The sequence below is a fragment of the Panthera leo genome, chromosome A2 (genome assembly GCF_018350215.1).
Source record: "Panthera leo isolate Ple1 chromosome A2, P.leo_Ple1_pat1.1, whole genome shotgun sequence".
Taxonomy (NCBI): Eukaryota; Metazoa; Chordata; class Mammalia; order Carnivora; family Felidae; genus Panthera; species Panthera leo.
The window spans coordinates 74,548,686-74,570,509 of NC_056680.1; the positions used below are offsets into that span (position 1 = coordinate 74,548,686).

The window sequence follows — 21,824 nt, forward strand, 5'->3', positions numbered from 1 at the left end:
GGAATTAGGCTCATAGTAACTTCTCTTGGTAAGTAACTTTGTCCTGATTTGATCCTGTGAATGAAAAACTGATAAGCTTTTTAGAAAAAAAAAAAAAAAAAGCAAAAAAACAAAAAAACAATGTAGGATCACCTCAGCAGATGGACAGCAATTTTGCAGCTACTGGTCACTCTATATGGAAATAAAACTACTTTGTAAATGGTTTTTCTCTTTCCTGCTTGCCAGCAGATTGAATTCTACTGTTACAAAATAAACACACAAAAGTATAGACTCAGGCTTGAAATTAAGCTATTTGTATGACCATATCTGTAAACTATTTGTGTAAGTTCCAGATGTTTTTCTTGTATACAGTCTTTTCAGTGAGAAACACTTTGATTATCTCTAGTATTAATAAAGAGTGCTCCTTTCTTAACGAAGAGTGCTCCTTTCTCTAATAACTGCAGAACCTATATGATTGCTTTAGATCTCCTCTTCAACGGCAGTGCCAAACATTTAACCCTTACGGTAAATGACTAAAGAACATCATTAATCAACATATTCTTGTTATTCTAGGTTCTTAGAGATAGGCTGAGACTAGTCAAAATTTGTGCTGTTGCAACTCTGGGGATACTGAGTAGAGATGGTCCAGATGAATGGAATTTGTGAGCTCAGTAAACCATTTCAGCTCCAGAGCCCATGAAGAGTCTGCCTGCATGGTTTTATATTTTCGTGTGTTCACTTATTGTCTTAGCAAACATTTACTGAAGACAGTGTCTAGGCTGGACGCTAGAGATAAAAGGGGCACAAGACGCAGTCCCGACGCTGCAAAAGCTTGCAGTCTAGTGGACAAATATTCTCGATTGTGACTTCTTGGGCCCCTGTTTTTCAGCATGTGGCCACCAGAGACACAGAATGTCTTAGGCTCATGAGCCCTTTGCTTTCTTACTTTCTGTAATACTTATTGCTTATAAAATCCATACATTTTGTTTAGTGGAACATTTGATAAGGGGGCCCCAAACCATCTGAGTAAAGAGAATAATGATATTAGCTACTATTTACTGAGAGCCACGTACCATGCTGACTAGTTACAGTGCCTTATCTCAGTCCTCAACAGCCCTGCCCAGGAGACCCTCTTATTTTAATATCGCTGTTGGGGAAACTGAGGCTTTGAGAAGTTCAGTTAATTGCCTAAATTCACATGGCCAGTTACTATGGCAAAATTTGGAGCCAACAGAGACCTGTCTCACGGAGCATGGTCTAGGCCATTATATGGTATTATAAACATTAAGCTGTATTTTTAATTCTGCATATTTACTCTCGGTAGCCTGACATTTTGAATCGACTCTTTAGTTGAATGCTTAACTAATTATAGTTCATTGTGTGTATTACTCCTCGTGTGAAAACAATTCTTCTGCTTCTAATCAGGGCATTAAAATTGTCTTTCTTCCCCCTAAATGAGTAAGTCATGTAGAATATGCATTTATTACATTCTCAGTGTGAGTCTTAGGGTATTGTTATAAAATGACAAGTCCTTTCCACACCATAGCATTCAGTCTTCTTTCCGCATCGGCATCAAGTGCGCCGGAAACATTGACTTGGGCAGGACAGCTGGAGCAGGTGACCTACACGCAGGACTCGGCCGAATGACCCACAGCTGCTTTTCCGCTTAAGCTGGGACAACGGCAGAAAGACCAGACCAGACAGGATCCTCTGATGAGCAGCTCAGGATTTTACATCAGTTCCCTGGAAACGACAGAGGCATTGCCAAGTCTAAAGAGCAGTCTCAGGACATCTGGGTGGCCCAGTCGGTTGAGCGTCTGACTTCGGCTCAGGTCATGATCACGGGATTCATGGGTTGGAGCCCCCTGATGGGCTCTGTGCTGACGGCTCAGAACCTGGAGCTTGCTTCAGATTCTGGGTCTCCCTCTCTCTGTGCCTCTTCCCCGCTCATGTTCTCTCTCTCTCTCTCTCTCTCTCTCAAAAGTAAATAAACATTAAGAAAATAAAAAGGGAAGTCTCAGCATAAATAAGTTAAGAGATCATCATTCCGATTTCAGACTCTCTTCTGGTCTACTATCATTGGGAGTGGGATTCTGGAAAGAACTTACTTTTCTTTTTTTTAATTTATTTTTAAAAAAAAAATTTTAATGTTTTATTTATTTTTGAGACAGAGAGAGATAGAGCATGAACTGGGGAGGGTCAGAGAGAGAGGGAGACACAGAATCTGAAACAGGCTCCAGGCTCTGAGCGGTCACCACAGAGCCCGATGCGGGGCTCGAACTCACGGACCATGAGATCATGACCTGAGCCGAAGTCGGACGCTTAACCGACTGAGCCACCCAAGTGCCCCAAGAACTTACTTTTCAACCAAACCAGTTACCCACCCCCAGTACCTAGAAACAACAAAAAAATACCTGTAAAAATATTAACTTTCATTTATTAAATATTCAAATATATTATTTCTATTTTTGTTCCTCTTTGAAAATTATGGAAGAAGTAACTGTAAATTAGATTCCAGGAAAAGAACTGATCAGATACATGAAAACGTCCTAAGAAGAGAGGTTTAGAGGATTCAGCAAAATGCTGAGGAAAGGTAAAACCATACCCTCCAACCCAAGCAAGATGGAAAGACAGAACCCAGCTGCCCAGGCAGAAAGGGGTCAGTTCATCCCTTCTTGACTGCATTCATATCTAATGTGATTTGGCTTGAGATTCATCTTTGTTTAATGTTAGCAGGGCCTGTTTTTACTTATTTATATAAATATTGTGAATATATGGGCACAATTTTAAAAGGTGACACAAAGGGAGATTTCTGTAAAAGCTTTTCAGACAGTGGGATTGGTATAGGTGGGACCACAAAGTGTTTGGTCCTGGCACACTGCTCAGGGTTACAGGTAAATATTCTTTCATTCTTCCGTATAACATAGGGAGGGGAGGCAGGTGATGCAGGGGCGGAGGCCAGGGGCTGGTGCTGGCCCAGAATTCTAGGATTTGGTTCCAGTTTGGCCACAAATGGCAGCAGGATCCTTGGAGAGGTAGGTGACTGTTTCCCAGTCCTTGGGGGGAGTTGCCGCCTGAGTTCGCGTGGGCGACATTGACAAGGAGCTAACTTGCTAGAGCAACTGGGGGTCCCTGAGGGGTGGGGATGTTAGGTCCCTGTGGAATTTCTGTACTGAAAGGTTTGTAAAGAAATTTGTGTATCTTATTTACTTGATTCCAAAAACAACCAGTGAAAAAGAATGAACAAAAATTGCTGAACTTGTCATTTTGTCAGAAGCTGATTCATACCAGGGATGGACACATTGAACTGTGCAAACATATCCATTAATGTCATGAGCTGTGTTTGTTTGTTTGTTTGTTTGTTTTTCTACATTCAGGCTAGTAAATGTGTTCATTCTTCATTACCCTTAGAGATGAAATTTTGCCTGGATGAGGGAGAACACCTCCCAGGGATGTTTCTAGATTGCCAGATCTAGTCAACTACAGGTTTTCAAAGAATTGTCACAATGCTGGTAAAACATTGGAATTGTGAAATGTAATGATATTTTTTGGTTTCCTTAGTGGTTGTGGTCATAGGCACAAAGAGTTAATAAATTGAAACACAGCATTCTGGTCCTCTTTCTTCCACCCGACTGCAATATAAATTATAGCAATCTTATTAAATATGGTGACACAGATACAGTTCATGACGTCCTTTAAAAAGTGTTTTTAGGAGAGTGTAGTGCAGAAAAAAATATGGACTGTGATCCTGGATCTATCACTTTCTGTTAGAAATAACTACCACATTGGTTCAGACATGGTCAGTGATTTAAAAAAGAAAGGCAATCCTATAGAATTGAAATAATCACCTACTGAAGTACTTTATGAATCATGAGTACAGGAAATGTATTAAGTATGATCTGGTCTACAGGTCATTTTGGAACAATTGGTCAGTATTGGCAGAATACCTTCAGTTTCTAAGACCCATTGTTACATGATTCTAAAAATGAGTAGAATGTAGTAGGCATCACCTGAGACATTGTTAGCCTGAACATCAGGGGGTCTCGCATTTTTCGGTGGAAACCTCTGGATGTAAAAAAGGAGAGGTTTTACAACTTGAATACATAAAATTATAATAATACCCATAAAATTAAATCTTCACTTATAATTAATATCTTCATTGGATTATGCCTACAGATTAAAAATTACATCATTATAAATATCATTTGAGAAATACTGCTTATTTCTGCCCTCACATTTCATTAAAAATTTTTTTCAAACCCTTCATACACATCTAACATGTATACTTCAGAGCATATTTCTGAGTTATCAAAGGGTCTGAGTGTCTGTTTTGGGATTCCCAGATGATGATGTCCCTGGATATTTTATTGGAAGAGACAATTCACCCACTTACAAAATAAAAGCATTCTTTTCATTTATACTGTCTTTCTATGTATGTGAGACAGAAGCATGAAGTATAGAGTCTTTAGTCCCAAGTCGTATTTACTAAATCCACATTAAACTGCTTATTGTCTTTTACCAGTGCGACTTCCAAAACTAGTTCCATTGAGTTTATTTCAGGTTGGTATCCTGTCCAAGTAGTATTGTTGGATCAAAGTTGAATGGACTAGAAGAGCCTCTTTTAATAAGTGGCCCAGGACTGAAACATAAGACAACCCCTCTTTCGTGAGGGATGATGTTGGGAACGCAAGCTTCTCCTTCTTCTCTGGCGTTTCAGGGTGGTTGAATTCCACACGTTTTGCGTTTGTATCACAGAGAGGGATTTGGAAACTTCTTTCGTTTTTCATGTGACCTCTGAGTTAGACCTTCCCTAAGCTCTGAAGCCCTGGGGCCGAACACACCAATGGTTTCTCATTTATTTATACTGTCTCTTTCCATCATCTATTTGAGAAGGCCTCAAATAAAAGACACAACTACAGTTAGGCTATGAAATAAAAATAAAAGATCAAAAGCACTAAGGGAAGCAGAAGAAGAAGAAAAAAAAAGGCCTGTGATGATCTAGAAAGAAGCACAGGATAAAATTTTATGTTCACAAGTAGGAGAAAAATGTGGTGGAGTACATACTTTGTGTTAAGTGATAAACTGAAGTACACCAGAGTTTCAAAGATGTTATGCCTTATCTATCATAAAATTAGAAAAAAACACTCAAAGCATGAGTCCTTTTGGGGGAATATGAAGTGGAGTGGGAATCGCCTTCCACATCCATTTTATAAAGTGGATAAGGTGATTTTTACACAAATGCATTTCATGCTACAACTGCATCATTACTATGGGCACCATGACATTGAATGTCATTCACAGATGGTGATAATCAGCCGACAGGGTCAGGGATCATGCAGTCTGGTGATCTAATGTGACAATAGGAGACTTGGAGGACCAGGCAACTGCCTTTGATCTAGTCATTTGGCCTGAAATCCCACTGTAGGAGATTCAAGGCAAACTTAGGCATGATCCGAAAGAAAGGCAGTTGGAGGTAGAAATTTCTGGTGAAAGCTTAGAATGCACATGGATTATGCTGTTGGTGGGAAAAGAGACATTTGCTTTGGACTACGCAGGTGAAGCAGTTCCATGAACTGACCCCATGTTACTAGGCTTTAGCCAATGTTCCCTTTGACTTTCTTAACACTGGAAATGCAGTGGATAAGACAAGTGATTGCCTATTAACTGGTGTGTCAAAGGCACATTCCAGTGATGATGGCTGAGTGAATCGAGACATAGTAGAGCAAAGTGGGGTGCAAACGAAGGAATGAGTCTCCATGCTTGATTTACCTAGATCCAATCATTACCTCAAGTACTGTATTCCCATTAGTAAGAAAGATGTGATCCCATGCGATTAAAATGTCATGTTGGAGCACACAATCATCTAAACAAATTGCTAATAATCATGGTAATGATAATAATATACTTTCTCATTTCCATAGCATGTTTGGTGGTGGAAATCTTAGGAGAGATTTTAATATCAATCTTTACAGTAAAGGTCAGCATAGACAACATTGTACAAATACTGTAATAGGATCAGACCTTGTGTCCGTGTGGACTTGTATAAAGTGTTCATGTACATTGTGTGTAACTGTCACGAAAGGGTTTGGTCCAAGAATGAAGTTGATCATGACAGATGTGCTTTGTGAGTTGACACATTTCCTTTCCTGACGGTGAAAGGGTGTAGTCAGAGAGCCCGGGATTTGCCCCAGGCTGACCTGGAGCCCTTTCTCTACCACGTACTGCTTATGTGAATTTGGCGATTATTCTCTGCCCTCAGTTTCCTCATCCATCAGGTGGGATAACAGGAGGCATTCAGCAGGAGTCATATGAGAATTAAATGAGAGACTGTGAATAAATTACTTGGCATGTTGTCTAACATATAAAGGGTGCTGGATATGCAGTGGGTATGCCCTAAGAAGTTGTCCCATTTCAAACCTGAAGGGACAATAGTATCCAGTATGGAGGGTCTGTAGCCAATCATAATGATAGAGCAGAAATTTGCCCGAGGATTCAGCTGTGCTTCTAATTGCCCCAGTGGAAAGTGACCTTCCTGTGCACTGATAGACAAATAACTTGAATTTAGAGGTATTTGTTTCATTTAATGAACTTTTCCCTCACTTGGCCACAAAATGAAATTAAAATGTGGGTTTTGTTTTTGTATTTTTGTAGTTTTTCTGTGTATTTAAACCTTAACCCTTTATCTTAATTTCTATTATCTCTAAATTTACCAAGTTTGGGATTCGTGCTTGTATATGGTAGAAAAACAATGGCTGAAAATATGGTTAGAATGTACTTAGAAATATAGTTACAGATATGGTTAGTCCTTTTAAATATACTTAGAAATGTCATAAATTTGAAATTCATACTTACATATGAAATAGCTTTATTTACTTAATAAAAGAAAAATTAGAAGAATAAGCTGAGAAATTTGGAGTCAATATTAATGCAGGTTTGAAATACCCACTTAATTGAAAGTGTGGTTGCATTTGGTTAAGTTATATAGGATTCATACTGCTTTGTCCTAATAATATGTCTACAACTCAGGCAATTTACCTTAAAACATTTTTTGATTGTGAATATATAGAAATGTAATGGACAACTTATTTGTTTTGTGAACTGGTTTCTATTTTATGCATCAGTAAAATGATTGTGGCCATAAAAAACACTGCTAGTAAGTTTAAAAAAGAATGTTGGAAGAAAAAACATGTAGTATAATTAGCCAAAATGTAGGCACTAATCATATATAATCAAGTACACTATTTAATGCTCAGTTAATTGTCACATTGAGAAAGTTATAGGAGTTCAAGATTCCTTCTATCCTGAAAAGAATGAAACTTCCAGAATCTAGCTGAAGAAAAGGGACAGGAGGTCAGCATCCTGTCCAATAATTTTCTTCCTGTCCAATAATTGTCCAATAATTGTCTTCCTGTCCAATAATTTTCCAAGTAGATCATTTGATTTTGAAGTTCTTTACGATGATGAATCAGAAGTAATCTTATAAAAAAAACCAACTTCCTAACATGAAAACTAGATTCCTTAAATGTATTGACTAGAGGCAAAAATCATGTAAATATCATATACTTTGAAAAATTAGTCTTGTTTTCTATTACATGCTTTCACAATGAAAAACAAAGTATATGGTTGGAGAAATATAGACTTTCCTAGTATTACAATCAATAAAATACTATTTGCAGTATATGCAAGACGTACAAGTTTAAGACAACTGCATTATGATCTAATTCTATGTATAGCGTGATTAAAAAACTGATTTTTGCTTACAGATTAGTATAAAAATCAGGAACTTTGAGGCACTGTCAGAAATTCTCAAGAATATTTTTTCCTTTTCTTCTCAAAGGAGAAATCAAATTCTTCTTTTCTTCGGAAATTGTCCACAAAATTATTATTCTAACTCCTAACTAGCCCAAAGAGAAAATGTGTTAACGTTTGTGTTTCAGTTGGAAATCAAATTGGAAGGGTTCTACTCTTTACAATTTCAATCACTAATTAACAATCAATGTATAAGCAAGGAACATTCCAGCCCTCAAGTGACATGCCCTTGACAACTATGATGTTTCATTGCATATTTTCACATTATGTCTACAAGAAACTCTGGAACCATAACTGTTAACATTTTACGAGTTACATATAATGTTATTTAGCAGGTGAAATCGAAGAAAACTGTGTGTGTGAAAGCAAGTTAAGCAGGCTTCCAGGGCAGATTCAAATTTGGGGGAAGATTCTAAGTGTCAAAGTATGGTGTCTTTTTAGTCATGCACCAACTACAACGAAATTCCCGTTAAAATGTGACTTTAGTGAACATTTCTCAAAGCAAACCGAATTCTGAGTAGTGCAAGACTTGATAAAGTTAATACGAGCATTTCTGGAAACAATCAATAAATTTTTAATAGCCGTTTTGTAAATTTAGCCACATCACTTCTAAATTCAAGGCATTGTAGATAATTTGGAGATGCAGCTTAAAACATCACTCTACTCAAAATCCTGGTGTGGTTCAGATGTGAGAGCAAGATGGTCTATAAAATCAGGAATCAAGCAGAAGAAATCCGGTATCAGAAGTGGACATGGGATCCTTATTTGAAGCTAAAAGGCCAATGTGACAGATTGTCAAGTATGGGTGGAAATAGATTCCCTTTCAACAAGTGACTGTGTATTGTTTCAAAAAATTCCACATTAATCCAGGTGCTGCCCTTAATAGCCGTGACTTTGGACAACTTACATAACCCCTTTTCCCATGGAAAGTAACAAAATGAGCAACTCAGAACCCACTGTGGATGAAAGGTCATAGTAAGCACTAACCCTATGGCAACTTTTCCTTCCTTTTACTGTGTGTTAGGTGGTTCCAAACCACAGAATGTTTCATTTCTCTAATGTTTTCATTGCAATTGCGTTTCTCCCACAGATAAAAATCCTGATGAAGACATTTTCCCCAAGCCCACAATTTTTCTTCCTTCAGCTGATGAAGTAAAACTCCATAACACTGGAACATATCTTTGTCTTCTTGAGGACTTTTTCCCTGACGTTATCACGATAGATTGGAAAGAAAAGAATGGCAAAACAATTCTGAAATCCCAGCAGGGTGACACCATGAAGACTAAGGACACATACATGAAATACACGTGGCTGACCGTGCCTAAAAAGTCAATGGATAAAGAACACAAATGTACCGTCAAACATGAGAATAATAAAGGAGGGGTTAATCGAGAGATACTGTTTCCTTCAATAAACAAAGGTATGTGCATATACACATGATGATAACCTTTCAGAACCCTTTGTTTCAAAGGGAATACCACACCTTTTCTATCAAAAATTAATGGAAAACAAGCAAATAGAAATCTTTCTTTAACGTACTTTTAACGGTCACATAAATGTCCTGTTACTTCCCCATAGAATTAAAGTAGAAACATACAAAGAAAGAGCACAAGAACAATTCACTTAGCCTTTATCGCCTCAGTTTCACCATGCAAAATATAAAGGTCACAATGATGTTTTTTAGCGTCACTGTATGGATTGAATGAAACAATACGGAGGAAGCACCTAGCAGCCTCACACACAATAAATGCTCAAAAAGAGAGTCCACTTTCTATGATCTTACTTGATAAGGAAATAAGAACAATCGCACATCTTTCGGGAACGTTCTACTCAATGGTCAAACTCCCTCTCACCTCAATCTGGTCTATTCAAAGTATCACCCTTAAATAGTTACAGGTGACAAAATGCTGCTCCTTTGATAGAGCTGGATTGCAGTTCAAGTAAAAATGGCGATTTGGCTGCTGAGTTTTTAGTATGGTCTTGGGTGTTCCAGATTTGAATTTTATATAAGACTGTAAGGTGAAATTTGGTAACTGGAGAGGGGTGAGATTACGTGTACAAACATTCTCCCATTGTCCACAATGGATTTATTTCTACCCCTGGGAAATGCTGCCCAGCAAACACTTCCTGCCGTCCGAGCATGCGCCAGGCCTGGAAGGGAGGCAGGGCAGACCACTGTCCCCAGGAGGATCACTACAGTAGGGCGAATACACTTTGCCTAATCACCCAGGGTCCCTGGTGATTCAGACGTGGTGTCCTGAAGGAGCCCCATTGGTGCAGAGGCTGGTCATATTTGACAATGGGGGCAGAGCTGAATGTGCCCTGGCTCGGCTGTGAGCCAGGAACTCTCTAGACTCAGAAGTCAAGTCCTGAACATTAATATAAAAGGGCCCCAGAGGGCCCATAAGAAGGAACCAGTTTGTACTTGCTCTGTGGTTAACAAGCACTTTTTAAGCAGCAGGGAACAAACACATAGCAAGACATGTGAAGAGCTTTGCTATATATTTCTGAGGTAAGTCTTTGTCCTTTGTCCTCTGGGAGTGTTAAAAAAGAAAAAGCAAAAAACAAAAACCCACAAACCCCAAATGGCAACACTCAGCTTAAAGCCCCAAGTCACTCCACCAAGACTTAATACCTAACCCAAGTACAATTTCAATGCCCCAGAAGAGTAACCTTTAACCAGTCGACTAGGGAATTTTCCTGGTCAGCACCAAGAAGTTTCCTAATGGACCCCTTCCCTTCTCTGTCAGGGTGACCTTGCCTAAATCAGTGGATTCCTTGCTAAAAATTTCCTCTTTTCTGCTCCTTCTCTATTGTAAAAAAGATTTCTTTCCTGTCCTCCTTTGGAGGTCCTGTCTACATGCTAGATGGGATGCTCTCTGATTCATACACTGATTGACGAATACAGCCATTGGATCTTTAACATTTACTTGGTTGGGTTTTTGTTCTTTAATAGGTTTGGCGGAGGCGAGAAGATCCGAAGTGGACCCGCAGAGGCATTCAGAGACAAGGCAAAACACAGGAGTGGTCACTGTGAGCCCTTTGAGTTCACTGTCCTCCTCACCGGTTTCAAGGGCTGAGGGTGAGTTCCTCTCGGTTCCAAGCTCCTCTCTCCTTGCATTCGGGCTGCTGATCTAATGGGCCTTTCTTTCCAGGACAGGTCAGCTTGGGCTGCAAGGGTTATGCCCAGAGCCCGGTTGAGCCGGCATGTTTATCTGGAACCCTGTGGAACTGGTCTATTTGGCCAGAGCCCAGCTGAGCTGGCAGAAAGGTGTGCCTGAAGCCAAGCCCCCAACCTTTCAGACCGCACTTCCCCTGCTAGAAAAGTCAGCAAGGTTCCAAGAGAATTGTTGGTGGTGCACACGGAGTCTTCTTGGGTCCTGAACGCAGTAGCCTCTCTTATTGCCCATTCACTAATGTGCACACGATTGTCTCCTTTCGTTTAGAGAAAGGCTACTGGCAACAGGGATCTCAGAGGTAGAAAAAGCCACAAAAATTGCTGGGCACAGGTCCCACATTTAAAGACAGTTAGAGCATTGCTACCTCAAGAACACTCCTCTGATGGTACAAGTTGGTGAGGGCAGGGGTCGTTGGGTCAGCACTGGGTCACCCATCAACCTCCGGAAAACCTCTGTGCAAGGACGTATACTGTAAAACACACCCAATCCCCGATTCGGGTCATATGCCTTTTAGGTGTCAGTTTGGCTCCAAATCTTAGCTCATGGGATCCTCAAGTCCTGAAGGGTCAAGCCCACCACCTTCCAGTACACCTGCTTATTTTTCATCTAAGAACTATGGTCCCAGATGTTAAACATATACTTTCCAATTAGATAAGACCACTTAGGAAGGGCACTTAAGAGCAAGGTTTTACAGTTAAAGACACTAGGACCCCTCAGTTTAATCAGCAAGCAGAAGCTTCCTAAAGGTTTTAAAATGTCAAGGTCATTTCGTTGAATGACTCACTGCAAAAGGCTCATGAAAAATTATAGATGGAAGAGGTACTAAAAAAAAGTCTGTAAGACTGACGTAATCCTCCTGCTCCATTCTTTGGTCCTTTGAGCACTCACTCTGGGCTGAAATGATTTTCCACTCAGAAAAGGCTACACAGTCATAAACAGAAGTCTGCCAACTTAATGGTTTTATACCCCATGTCTGCTTTCAGAGGAGGGCCCCAAATGAGCCTCTCCCAGAGCTGATGAAACTGGGTGATTTTCTGGCAAACTGCTCTGTTATTCCCTTCAACAGCCAAGTGGAAATTCTGGTAAATAGGAGTGCTGCAGAAGGGATCCTAGAAAAAACCGGCAGAAGCCAGCAATGGGTGGAAACTCTTAGGAGAATCAGTTCCTTCCAAATCTCTGCCCACAGTGCGTGGTCTCAGGAGACAATAAACAATTTCCCATTGTCCCACGGATTTGTTTCCAAATCCACACCCATTGCTTATGGATCCTTTCTCTCCCAGAGACAGCCATTGCCTCCTTCCTTGCTGGTGTCATCCCGTGTCACTGCTCTTAGCTCTCTGCCTGCCTGGGACATATGGCTTGTGGGTTCCTTCCTTTGGCTGTCCTTGTGGGTGACCCTGGATCTGGGGAGGGTAATATCCTTAGCTTCCTCTTTGCGACCCATCTTACACCCAAGGGGAGTTATTCCATCTGCCAGGAATACTTAAAACTGTGCACCCAGAGGGAAGGAAGCAAATTAGGCTCATGTGCTTGGATAGGTCCAATCAACCCATGATATCATTTTATGTAAATCTGAGTCTTTGAGACACTGAGAGGAGCTGTTCTGACAAATGTGAACAGAACTAGAAACGCAGCTCTTGGGTCAATCCAGAGTTCCCCTGTCCCTTCACCCACTGCCACACTTCTCCTAGTTCCGAAAAGGGCTTATAGATGGTTGGCTTTAGGAAAGCAAAGTCCTTCTTGGAGGAACCTGCATTCTTTCTCTGTCCTCAAAGTGATCCATCTGATCGCATCTTCGAAATGTAAACACAGCCCACAAATGCCTGGGACTGAGGAAAACTAAGAGAAAGAGGCCTTTTCAAAATACAAACTGCTAAAGGGCTCTTGTGCCTAAACCCTGGCTCAGTGTCCTTCATAATCCTGGGGACACATACAGATCTTAACAGATCTTAACTTTCTCCATAAATTACTCCATAAATGTCAGTGATTCAAGGGTCTTTGCGGCAATCTGTGCGTCCACAAATACACGTCGTCAATGTGAGATATTTTTTCCCTCTGGAGACATTGTCAACATTAGTTTACAAAGAGCTCTATATTTCTTTGGTTTTTAGACAAGCACTTGTGAGGACTGGGCATTCTAAAACTCTCGGAAAGATAGAAACTAACCCAAAGGTGTTTTGATTTCACATGGTCTGGGCAAATATTCAGTTGTTGGTTTAAATAAAAGAGACATTTCTTTACTGCTTTATCAGCACTAAAATGAAAACTTTCAGGTGCCTGGGTCTACTAAAAGTCAAATAAGTAGATGTGATCTCAGTGACAAAACGTTAAAAAAAATAGCTTGGGGGAATGATGAACTTTGATGTTTTGTAAGTTTATTTTTCTTATTTTTATACTTCCATTCCAGTTAGTTAGCACATGGTGTTATACTCGTTTCATGGGTACAAAATAGACACTCAGCACTTTTTACTTCACCCTGTGCCCGTCAGGGCAAGGGTACTCCTTAACCCCCATCACCTGTTTAATCCATCATTCCCCAGGTCGCGTAAAGCTTGTATGAGTAACCTCAGCTAAACTGTCAGGAACAATAGAATAAATGTAAATAAAATAAGTAAAAATTTAGAGACAGTTTTAGCCTCCCCAAACTTTTTGGAAGGCTAAAACTTTAAAGCTGTGCTGAGTTAGAGCACCTGTTAAATTCAGTTACATTCATTAAATATCTAGATCATTTCAAGTATGATAAAATAGTTAATTATTAATAAATGAACATAGGTTTATCTACTTTTGGAAACTGAAGATACGTTGGGGCCTGCTTGTTAATGTGTTTTGTGCTTTACTGAAAGATTGTTTTTTGAAGAAGCACAGGTTTCTAGAAATTGTGAAATGTATTCATAAATTTGCCAATCTAAAGAATACTGTTTAACAGTGCACAACTGCTTCCTTATTAGTTTTCATTAAAATTGAAGGTCTCTAGGAGTTAACAGTTCTAATAATTTAACGAGAACTACTGGAAATAATAAGGGAAACAACCAAGAATGCAAAAAAAAAAAACAACAAAAAAGTAAGATGTGTGTTTTCAGTAAGAAAAAGTATGATGAATGGGGTTATATTTTTGAAGGCAAAAAAAGAAAGGAATTTTGTCCTAAAGCAAGGCTGGTCATCTAAAAAGGGTAAACTCAGGACAAATTCTGGATGTAAAGGAGAAAGTGGTTTGTAAAAGGGGATATTTGGAAAAAAATGTTATACGTGGTCAGGACTAAGTTTGGAAGAAAGGATTTTCAAATCAAAAGTAAGAAGGTGTAACGTTAGAATTTGGTTTCTCTTTGTCCAAAGGGCAAAGGGTTGAGTTTGTTTATTTGTTTTCTTTAGTGTTTTGGTCAGCTTAAGCCTCTTTGACCTGGTACATTCCAAAAGACATCCTAAACTAATTTGGCTTTATTTGATATGTTAAATTACATGGGAAGCATTGTCAAATAGAAATTCATACTAAGTGTTCTTTACGTTGTGTTTGTAAGATTGTGGCACATGCAGTTAAAGTCGATTCTGGTTCTGCCAGACATTTGAGGTCCTGATGTCCTTGAACATGACACCTGTCTCCTTCTGAATCAGAGAAATTAAGGTGTGTAAACAGTGGCAGTGTATTCAAGAAAGAGTCTGGACTAAGGGAACATGAAGACAGTCATTTGGTCCCTCCTGACTCCATGGCAAAACCATTTTCTTGATTTTTGTTTTTTCATTCTTTTGCCCACCATAGGGCATTTAAAGTGACTCATGTTATAAACCGACATCAGCAGTAAGACTTCTAGAATAGTACACAATGGTTTGCCATCAATGTCTAATCTGTCGGGTCCACAATCCTGGAAAAATTATTTTGTCTCCAAAGGCTCCAGACCTCCTCCCTGGGGACCCCTTGAACACCTGCAGCCGGACTTCATGCCACTGCCACTTAGCGCGGGCTGTCAACATGCCCCGGTTATTGTTTGTACATTTCTGGAAGGTTTAAAGCCTTTCCCTGCCAAGAGGCTGATGCCCTCCCTGTGGCTAAGACACTTTTAAAAAGTGTGTTTCCCCCTTGGGGCACATCTTCTGTGATCTCCAGGGACCAAGTCTCCTATCTTACAGGGCAACTCATAGGAACCTTAAGGAAAACCTTGCAAACTTCTTGACATTCTGTCAGAGTACAACCTTCTATTGATCCTTGTGTCACATGCTAATCTGTCCAGCTGGTGTACGTCTACCATGTCTTATGCTCAAGCCTGTCACCACCAGCTTATGGAAGCCTTCCAGGATTACAGTTAAAAGGATCCTGTAGGTCACAGTTACAGCCTGGTGATTAGGTATTTTGGACTCGTCATCAGAGGAAGAGAGCCCTCAAACCCCCAGTAGAAGAGGGACCTTACCAAGTGCTCCTGCTGTAACACTAAAAGGTATTGAGCCTCAGGTGCACATCACACAGCTCCAGTCTCTATCTGATACTGGGTCCTGCACAGACACTTGACATCTCTGAGTCAAACTGAAAGAAAGTGATGTAGCTGACATGCAGGTAGGGTGTTTTCGCCCAAGACAGTGGATCAAGATCTCACACTTCTACCAAATGTGAAAACTTTTCACTTTCTTTTCTTTCCGATGAACGGCCTGGAAAGATAACTCCATCATCTCTGTCTCCCAGGTCACAGCCAAGGGGGTTAACCTTTGGAATTTACAGCAAGCTTTTATTTCAGACTAGGAGAAAATCTAGCCCTGTTTCTACCTTTTCTCAAGCTAAAGAAGACATCTCAATGGTTGACACCTCTCAGTTTACACCCTGAGTTAGAAGGAACCTCCCAGGAAGCTTTCGTGACCAAGATTCACTCTTCTGGTGAGGCCCTACTTCCAGGTTAGGGATCAAGGTAAATGAGGTTTGAACAAGACCTTCTCCTTCGTTCTGAAAATTGTTGCAGAATCTCTTACTAAAGCAATGGCTGCTTAACAAATATCCTTAGACTCTGACCAAAGTAATTCTTGAAAATAAGATAGCCCTTGATGATCTCTTAGCTGAGCAAGGGTGGGTCTGTGCTGTAGTCAACACTGCCTGCTCTACCCCGATTAACAGTTCTGGGGAAGTTAAAACTCAACAACGTCAGATCACTGAGCACGCCACTTGGTAAAAAATGCGACTGCTTCAGCGGATCCTTTCTTAATTATTTGATTTTCATAGCTTTGTGTCTTGGGGACCATGGCCTCAAATTGCACTCCAAACATTGGAACTGTCTTGTTTATGGTAATCATAATAATATTCCTGGTGTGTAATGTTCTCTCTAAAGCTCCAAGTGTAAGTTCAGAGCTGGTAACCTACAAACAAATGATCTCTCTAAGACTGGAACATCCAAAAAGAACAAAGAGCACAACCCACTCAAAAATTGTAAACCTGAAGTGGTAACCTGTGAACATTACAGGGTGAAGCTAAAAGGTCATGACCTGTGAGTATCACACAGAAGGACAACATTTGTTGTCATATGTCTCAGAGCTGCTGCTGAGAGTAATGTTAATGCCTCCCATTTTGATCTCATCTCTCAGTTAAGCTGAGAGTCTGATCAAAAGGCTGGGCTGTTAAAAAGAAAACCACAGAGTCAAAATGGCCTCACTCAGCTCCAGACCCCAAGTCAGTAAATCAAGACTTCATCCCTGCCCAGCTATAGTTTCAACGCCCAGAACTTTGCCTTTAACCAGGGCATGGAATTTTCTGGTCCGCACTAGGAAGTTTACTGACTGGCCCCTTCTCTTCCCTTTAGGATGGTGACCTTGCCTGAAATAATGGATTCCTTGCTAATAACTTCTTTTTCCCTCCGTTTCAATCTTTTTTTTTTTTTTTTTATAAAGAATTGTCAACGTTTATTTATTTTTGGGACAGAGAGAGACAGAGCATGAACGGGGGAGGGGCAGAGAGAGAGGGAGACACAGAATCGGAAACAGGCTCCAGGCTCCGAGCCATCAGCCCAGAGCCCGACGCGGGGCTCGAACTCACGGACCGTGAGATCGTGACCTGGCTGAAGTCGGACGCTTAACCGGCTGTGCCACCCAGGCGCCCCCCTCCGTTTCAATCTTGAAAGACTTCTTTTCTTATGGCTCCTGGGAGCTCCCCTCTACTTGTCGGATAAGATGCTCCCTGATTCATAAATAGATCCGTTACCAGCCAATTCGATCTTTAAAAGGTACTCATTTGAATGTTTGTTATTTCACAGATTCTTTGTCCGATGAGCAAATCAGGGTCAAGCAATTACCTTTGCTGTCACCTGGGCTCTGATGAAGAGCACGCAGCATTGTATCAGTGGCAATGTTTGCTGTTGAAAACATAGCATGGATGAATTTATTTCTACACTTACTGTATTTTTTATATCCTTTCCTAAAAGTAACGAAAATAACATTACACAGACAGCTCTAATTGTTCATATCTACAGCTAAGACACAGAGAGGAAACAAATGGGCAAAACTTTAATGTAACCACTGGGCTGAAGTGTCTGTTAGGTTTTCATTTTTCTAGGGAGTGGAGAAAAGTAACAAGTGTAGTAAGTTCCCTGGTGATGACGAGGGTAAGGGGGCAGTTCTTGCTTACGACGTGTCTTGCTGGGCACTTACTTCTGCAACGAATGTCTCCCAAGGTCTTCTTTTGACAACAAAGCTAACGAGGGCATTTCTGTTAATGCAATTCTGCAGCAGATTTCTAGTGCTGTTTCTTGTAAGATTTTTGTTGTTCTGTTTGTGATAAAAGCTTGTATATGTATGTATATATATATATATATATATATATATATACACATACATATATACATGTGTATATATATATATATACATATATGTATGTATATATATATATATATATACACATACATATATACATGTGTATATATATATATACATATATGTATGTATATATATATATATATATATATATATATATGCATGAAAACACAGAACCATGAAGTGACACTGAGAAGAGATAAAAGTCATCTTGCCCAAGCATGACCAGCCACGACTAAGAAAGAACACGTAGGACACGTACAAATTTTATTATGAAAAGTTGTTACCTTACTGTCTTTACTTTAATCAATGCATGATGATAAGAGATTTTTACTTATCTTTTTAAAAAGCTTTTATTTTAATTTCAGTTAGTTAACATAGAACACTCTATTAGTTTCAGGTGCACAGTATGATTCAAGTCACTGTATGGAAAAGAAAGAGACATTTAGGGCACTTTAAAGTCAACTCTTGAGGATATTTTAACCTCTAACATATGACGCTAACATTTTCCTTCTTGGAATTCACCCGAAAGTTTAAACCTCAAACCTGTTTTTTTTAAGAGTGCCCAAAATTAGGTTGTGCGGAGTGCATAAAATTGTATGTGTGCTGGGTGGTTTTTATTTTGATTTGTTTTGTTTTGTGTTCACAGTAGATAAATACAACTCTCACCTTAGGTTTCATATATTCAGAGAGCTGATACTGATATGTGTTGGCCTGCAAGTTCCCGTCCCAGCAAAGAAGTGCGCTGGGATCCTGAGTCTGTGTAATAAAATGGTCATTAGCTAAGAGTGGTGATTATGTCTGGGAGAGATGATGTCTGAGAGTCCACAATGGTGGAGTTGTGTTCAATTTGTATGGATTGTTGTACAAGGGGCGTTCCACATGCTGTAGCTCTCCTAACCCCCCACCACTGACCCTGAGTGCCAGCTCTGCCCATCACTGGTATGATTCTCAGCAAGGTACTTAGAGACTCTAAATCCTACGCGTAACATGGAGTCCTCCAAATCCAGCTCATGTCAGTGTCACCAGGATCAGATGAGATAACGCACGTGAACTTTCACAGAGTGCCTGGCACAGGAATAATCATCTAAGGGTAATGGCTTTCATTAGCCTTGTTGTCATGTCCACAAACACCTCCACTCTGGAAAATCATGTGCGGGACTTGCGGTTACCGGGGTGTGCGTGATTTGGAAAGGTAAGGCTGCTTCCGTTTTTACATGGGAAATTGACCTACACCAGCCTCCTTCCAACGTGTAAGATTCTGCTGTGGATTCTCGGGTTGGACGATATCGTTTTGGTGGCCACACTTCATGTGAGCAGTGTGTGCTCAGGACTTTACAGCAGCCACTGTTTCTGGTTGGTTTTCCTTTCGACAAGTATTTACAGAACACCTGCTTTGCCGCAGGCACTGTGTTAGGAGCTGTGAGCCCAGAAGGAAAACAAGATAATCTTAGATATTATCCTCCAGTTGTGAGAAAAAAAGAAAAAAAAATCACGAACTTCAATGTATCCATGTGCAGAAATATATCATATATGAAGTGATCTGCTCAGTCACAAAGAATCAGAGCACGCTTTTCTGGAATTGTGGGGCTCCTATTTGTAATGGCTGTCTCCAGTCTGCTGACAGATGCTATCTGCCTGTCTGTCTGTCTCTCTCGCTATCCATCCATCAAACTATCCACGACACAGACTCGTGTCAAAGAATGGATATGAACAACGGAATAATACTTGCTTTCATTTCTTTTAGAGCTTGTCACTATTAACTACACAAAAGCTTCTCTGAAGGATGAAAATGGTAAGTTCTTCTATGTTTGTCTTTTTGTTATGCTACAGCATTTACCTTCTGATCAACTTAACTTTTGAACTTCCCTGGCTTCAAGGAGAAATATCACAATGGTTGGATCTTGCCAAATAGACTTAGTGACAGCTGAAGTCTCCATCATTTCCCAGGAGTCGCCTTCACACAGTAAATTCTGGCTTGGGAATGAGAGGACTATAAAGTAGGGGTGCAGTGAGGGGCTCTGAAGTCTTTCAACAATGGATTTCATTCGTTTCTGTGGTCTTTGTTTCTACGAACTGAGGAAAACATGGTATCAAGTAGCTTTTAGAGTTTTTTTTTTAAATCTTTGTATTTGTTGGTAGTTAATAATATGAACTGATACTGAGAGGTTCTTGTACAGAAGGCGTTGTGTGTACTTTGAATGGGTTTTGTTTAATTCTGTTAATACTCACTAGGAAGTATTTTGTTCTCACATTACAAATGAGGACAGTGAACTAAAATTAGCTAAGTCCCTTGTGCCCTGCGACACAGCAAGATCTGGGGCTTCAACCCAGATCATCTGAATCAAGAGTTCATATACTTACTCAATTTTTATTTTTCCTCTAAATCCCAAAGCCAAGGCCCTGAGACAGGCTGCACAGGGGAGGGGGTGTGATGGCAGGACTTCGTGTGCCAGAATCCAGACTTAAACCCTAGTCTTTAATTATTATTTGCAGAAATATGGGTAGATTATTTGCATTTTCTGAGCCAACCACAAATGACACAAATAACACCCAGCTCAGTTATGGAGAACATAAGGCCCCGCATGTGGGATGTCTAGCTTAGGGTATCTCATTTAGCTGCTACATAATAAGTACTTGTGAGTACATTCTAAGTATAAGTAGTAGTTCCTGGCTCTTTCTCCACACATATGCACAAAGGAAATGATGAGGACCATTGGCTCTAGTCCTGCTGATTTGTCCTCCTGTCCAATATCAAGGGGCTCCTGGACTCTGGCTACTCGTTATCATCCTCCTTATCATCATCCCACTTTACATTTATCCATAATCATTGAGTGTCTTGGGTATTCATTGCATGTAGAGATCCACAATTACAGAGTAGCTGAGAATGCGTCCTGAAACATCAGGTTGCTGGGATTGAAATCTGGCCTCTCGTACTTACTAGTTGCATGAAATCAGGCAAATTGCTTCTCTCTCTGTCCTCGGTTTATGTGAGAATGGGAACGAAAATAATAACCTCATCTGTTATTAAAAATTAAATACAATTAGGGCTTCACATGCACAGTTCTCAAGTAACATTTAAGTTGTGGTTAATGGATATTGCCTATTATTCTTACCTGGGGACATGGGGGAATGAAGAAATGCTAGAAGCTATTTATTACCAATGCTTGTTTTTCCCCATTGGACTCACTCATTCTAAACACAACCTATTTTTTAATACTTTGGAATGTTCTAAGTGAATTTTAAAGGTTTTTTTTTGTTTTGTTTTTGTTTTTGTTTTTTTACTAACTTGGTCTGCAAACCGGATTCTGAGTAGTCTTGGGGGTGGTGTTAGTGGTGATGGTGGTGTAGATGTTTACTCTCCAGTTGTACTGGTGAGAGAGTCACTTTAACCCAGGACATCAGAAATGTGTGTTGTGACCCAGCTCCCAAACTAAGTCCTTGCTTTTCCAAAGAACAGGTGAAACTAACTGATGGCTTCTTTTAGACCCCCGGCAGGTGCAGCTCGCGAACACCTCTGCCTACTACACGTACGTCGTCCTCGTCGTCAAGAGCATGGTCTACACCGTCATCATCACCATCTGTCTGCTTGGGGGACCAGCACTCTGTGACAATGGGAAGAGTTCCTAACCCATGGTGGCACCAAGGGTCCACTTTTCTCCTTGACTATTGTCACTAAAAGAGTCTGTTGAGGATCTAGAGAGGCTTTCTTTCTGCGTTTGGGTTATTTCAGTTCACATGTTTCTTTTTCTATGTGTCATCATTGCAGAACAGGTTTACAAACAGCTAGGCAGACAGGAAATGTCACTGCATGGAGAACAATTTCTGCCATGACTCAGGGGCGGGGCCGGGGGAACCCACAGGGGCGTCAGCACTGCTCTCTCCATCATGTCCACCAGCCCATCAGCCACTCAGCACCCTCGCCTCTGAATACAGCCGGCGTGCAGCTTCCATAGCGGCCCCTGGGGCTCTGTATCCAGATAACTGCCTGCAGTCCTTTTATTTTACATTTCTGGAAGTCTTCCTCCTTGCTACCTGACCTTTGTGCTATTTTTCATAACAGGCCTAATAAAAGCAATC

The 21,824-nt window shown here is 40.4% G+C and overlaps 1 gene segment (V, D, J or C); it reads left to right on the forward strand.

Annotated features, from left to right (window-relative positions):
* Window positions 1-2,277: 2,277 nt before the first annotated feature.
* LOC122206007 lies at window positions 2,278-21,824 on the forward strand. The segment is given in 5 exon segments: window positions 2,278-2,572; window positions 8,879-9,208; window positions 10,745-10,870; window positions 19,492-19,539; window positions 21,232-21,824. Coding segments are annotated over 5 exon segments (660 nt in total).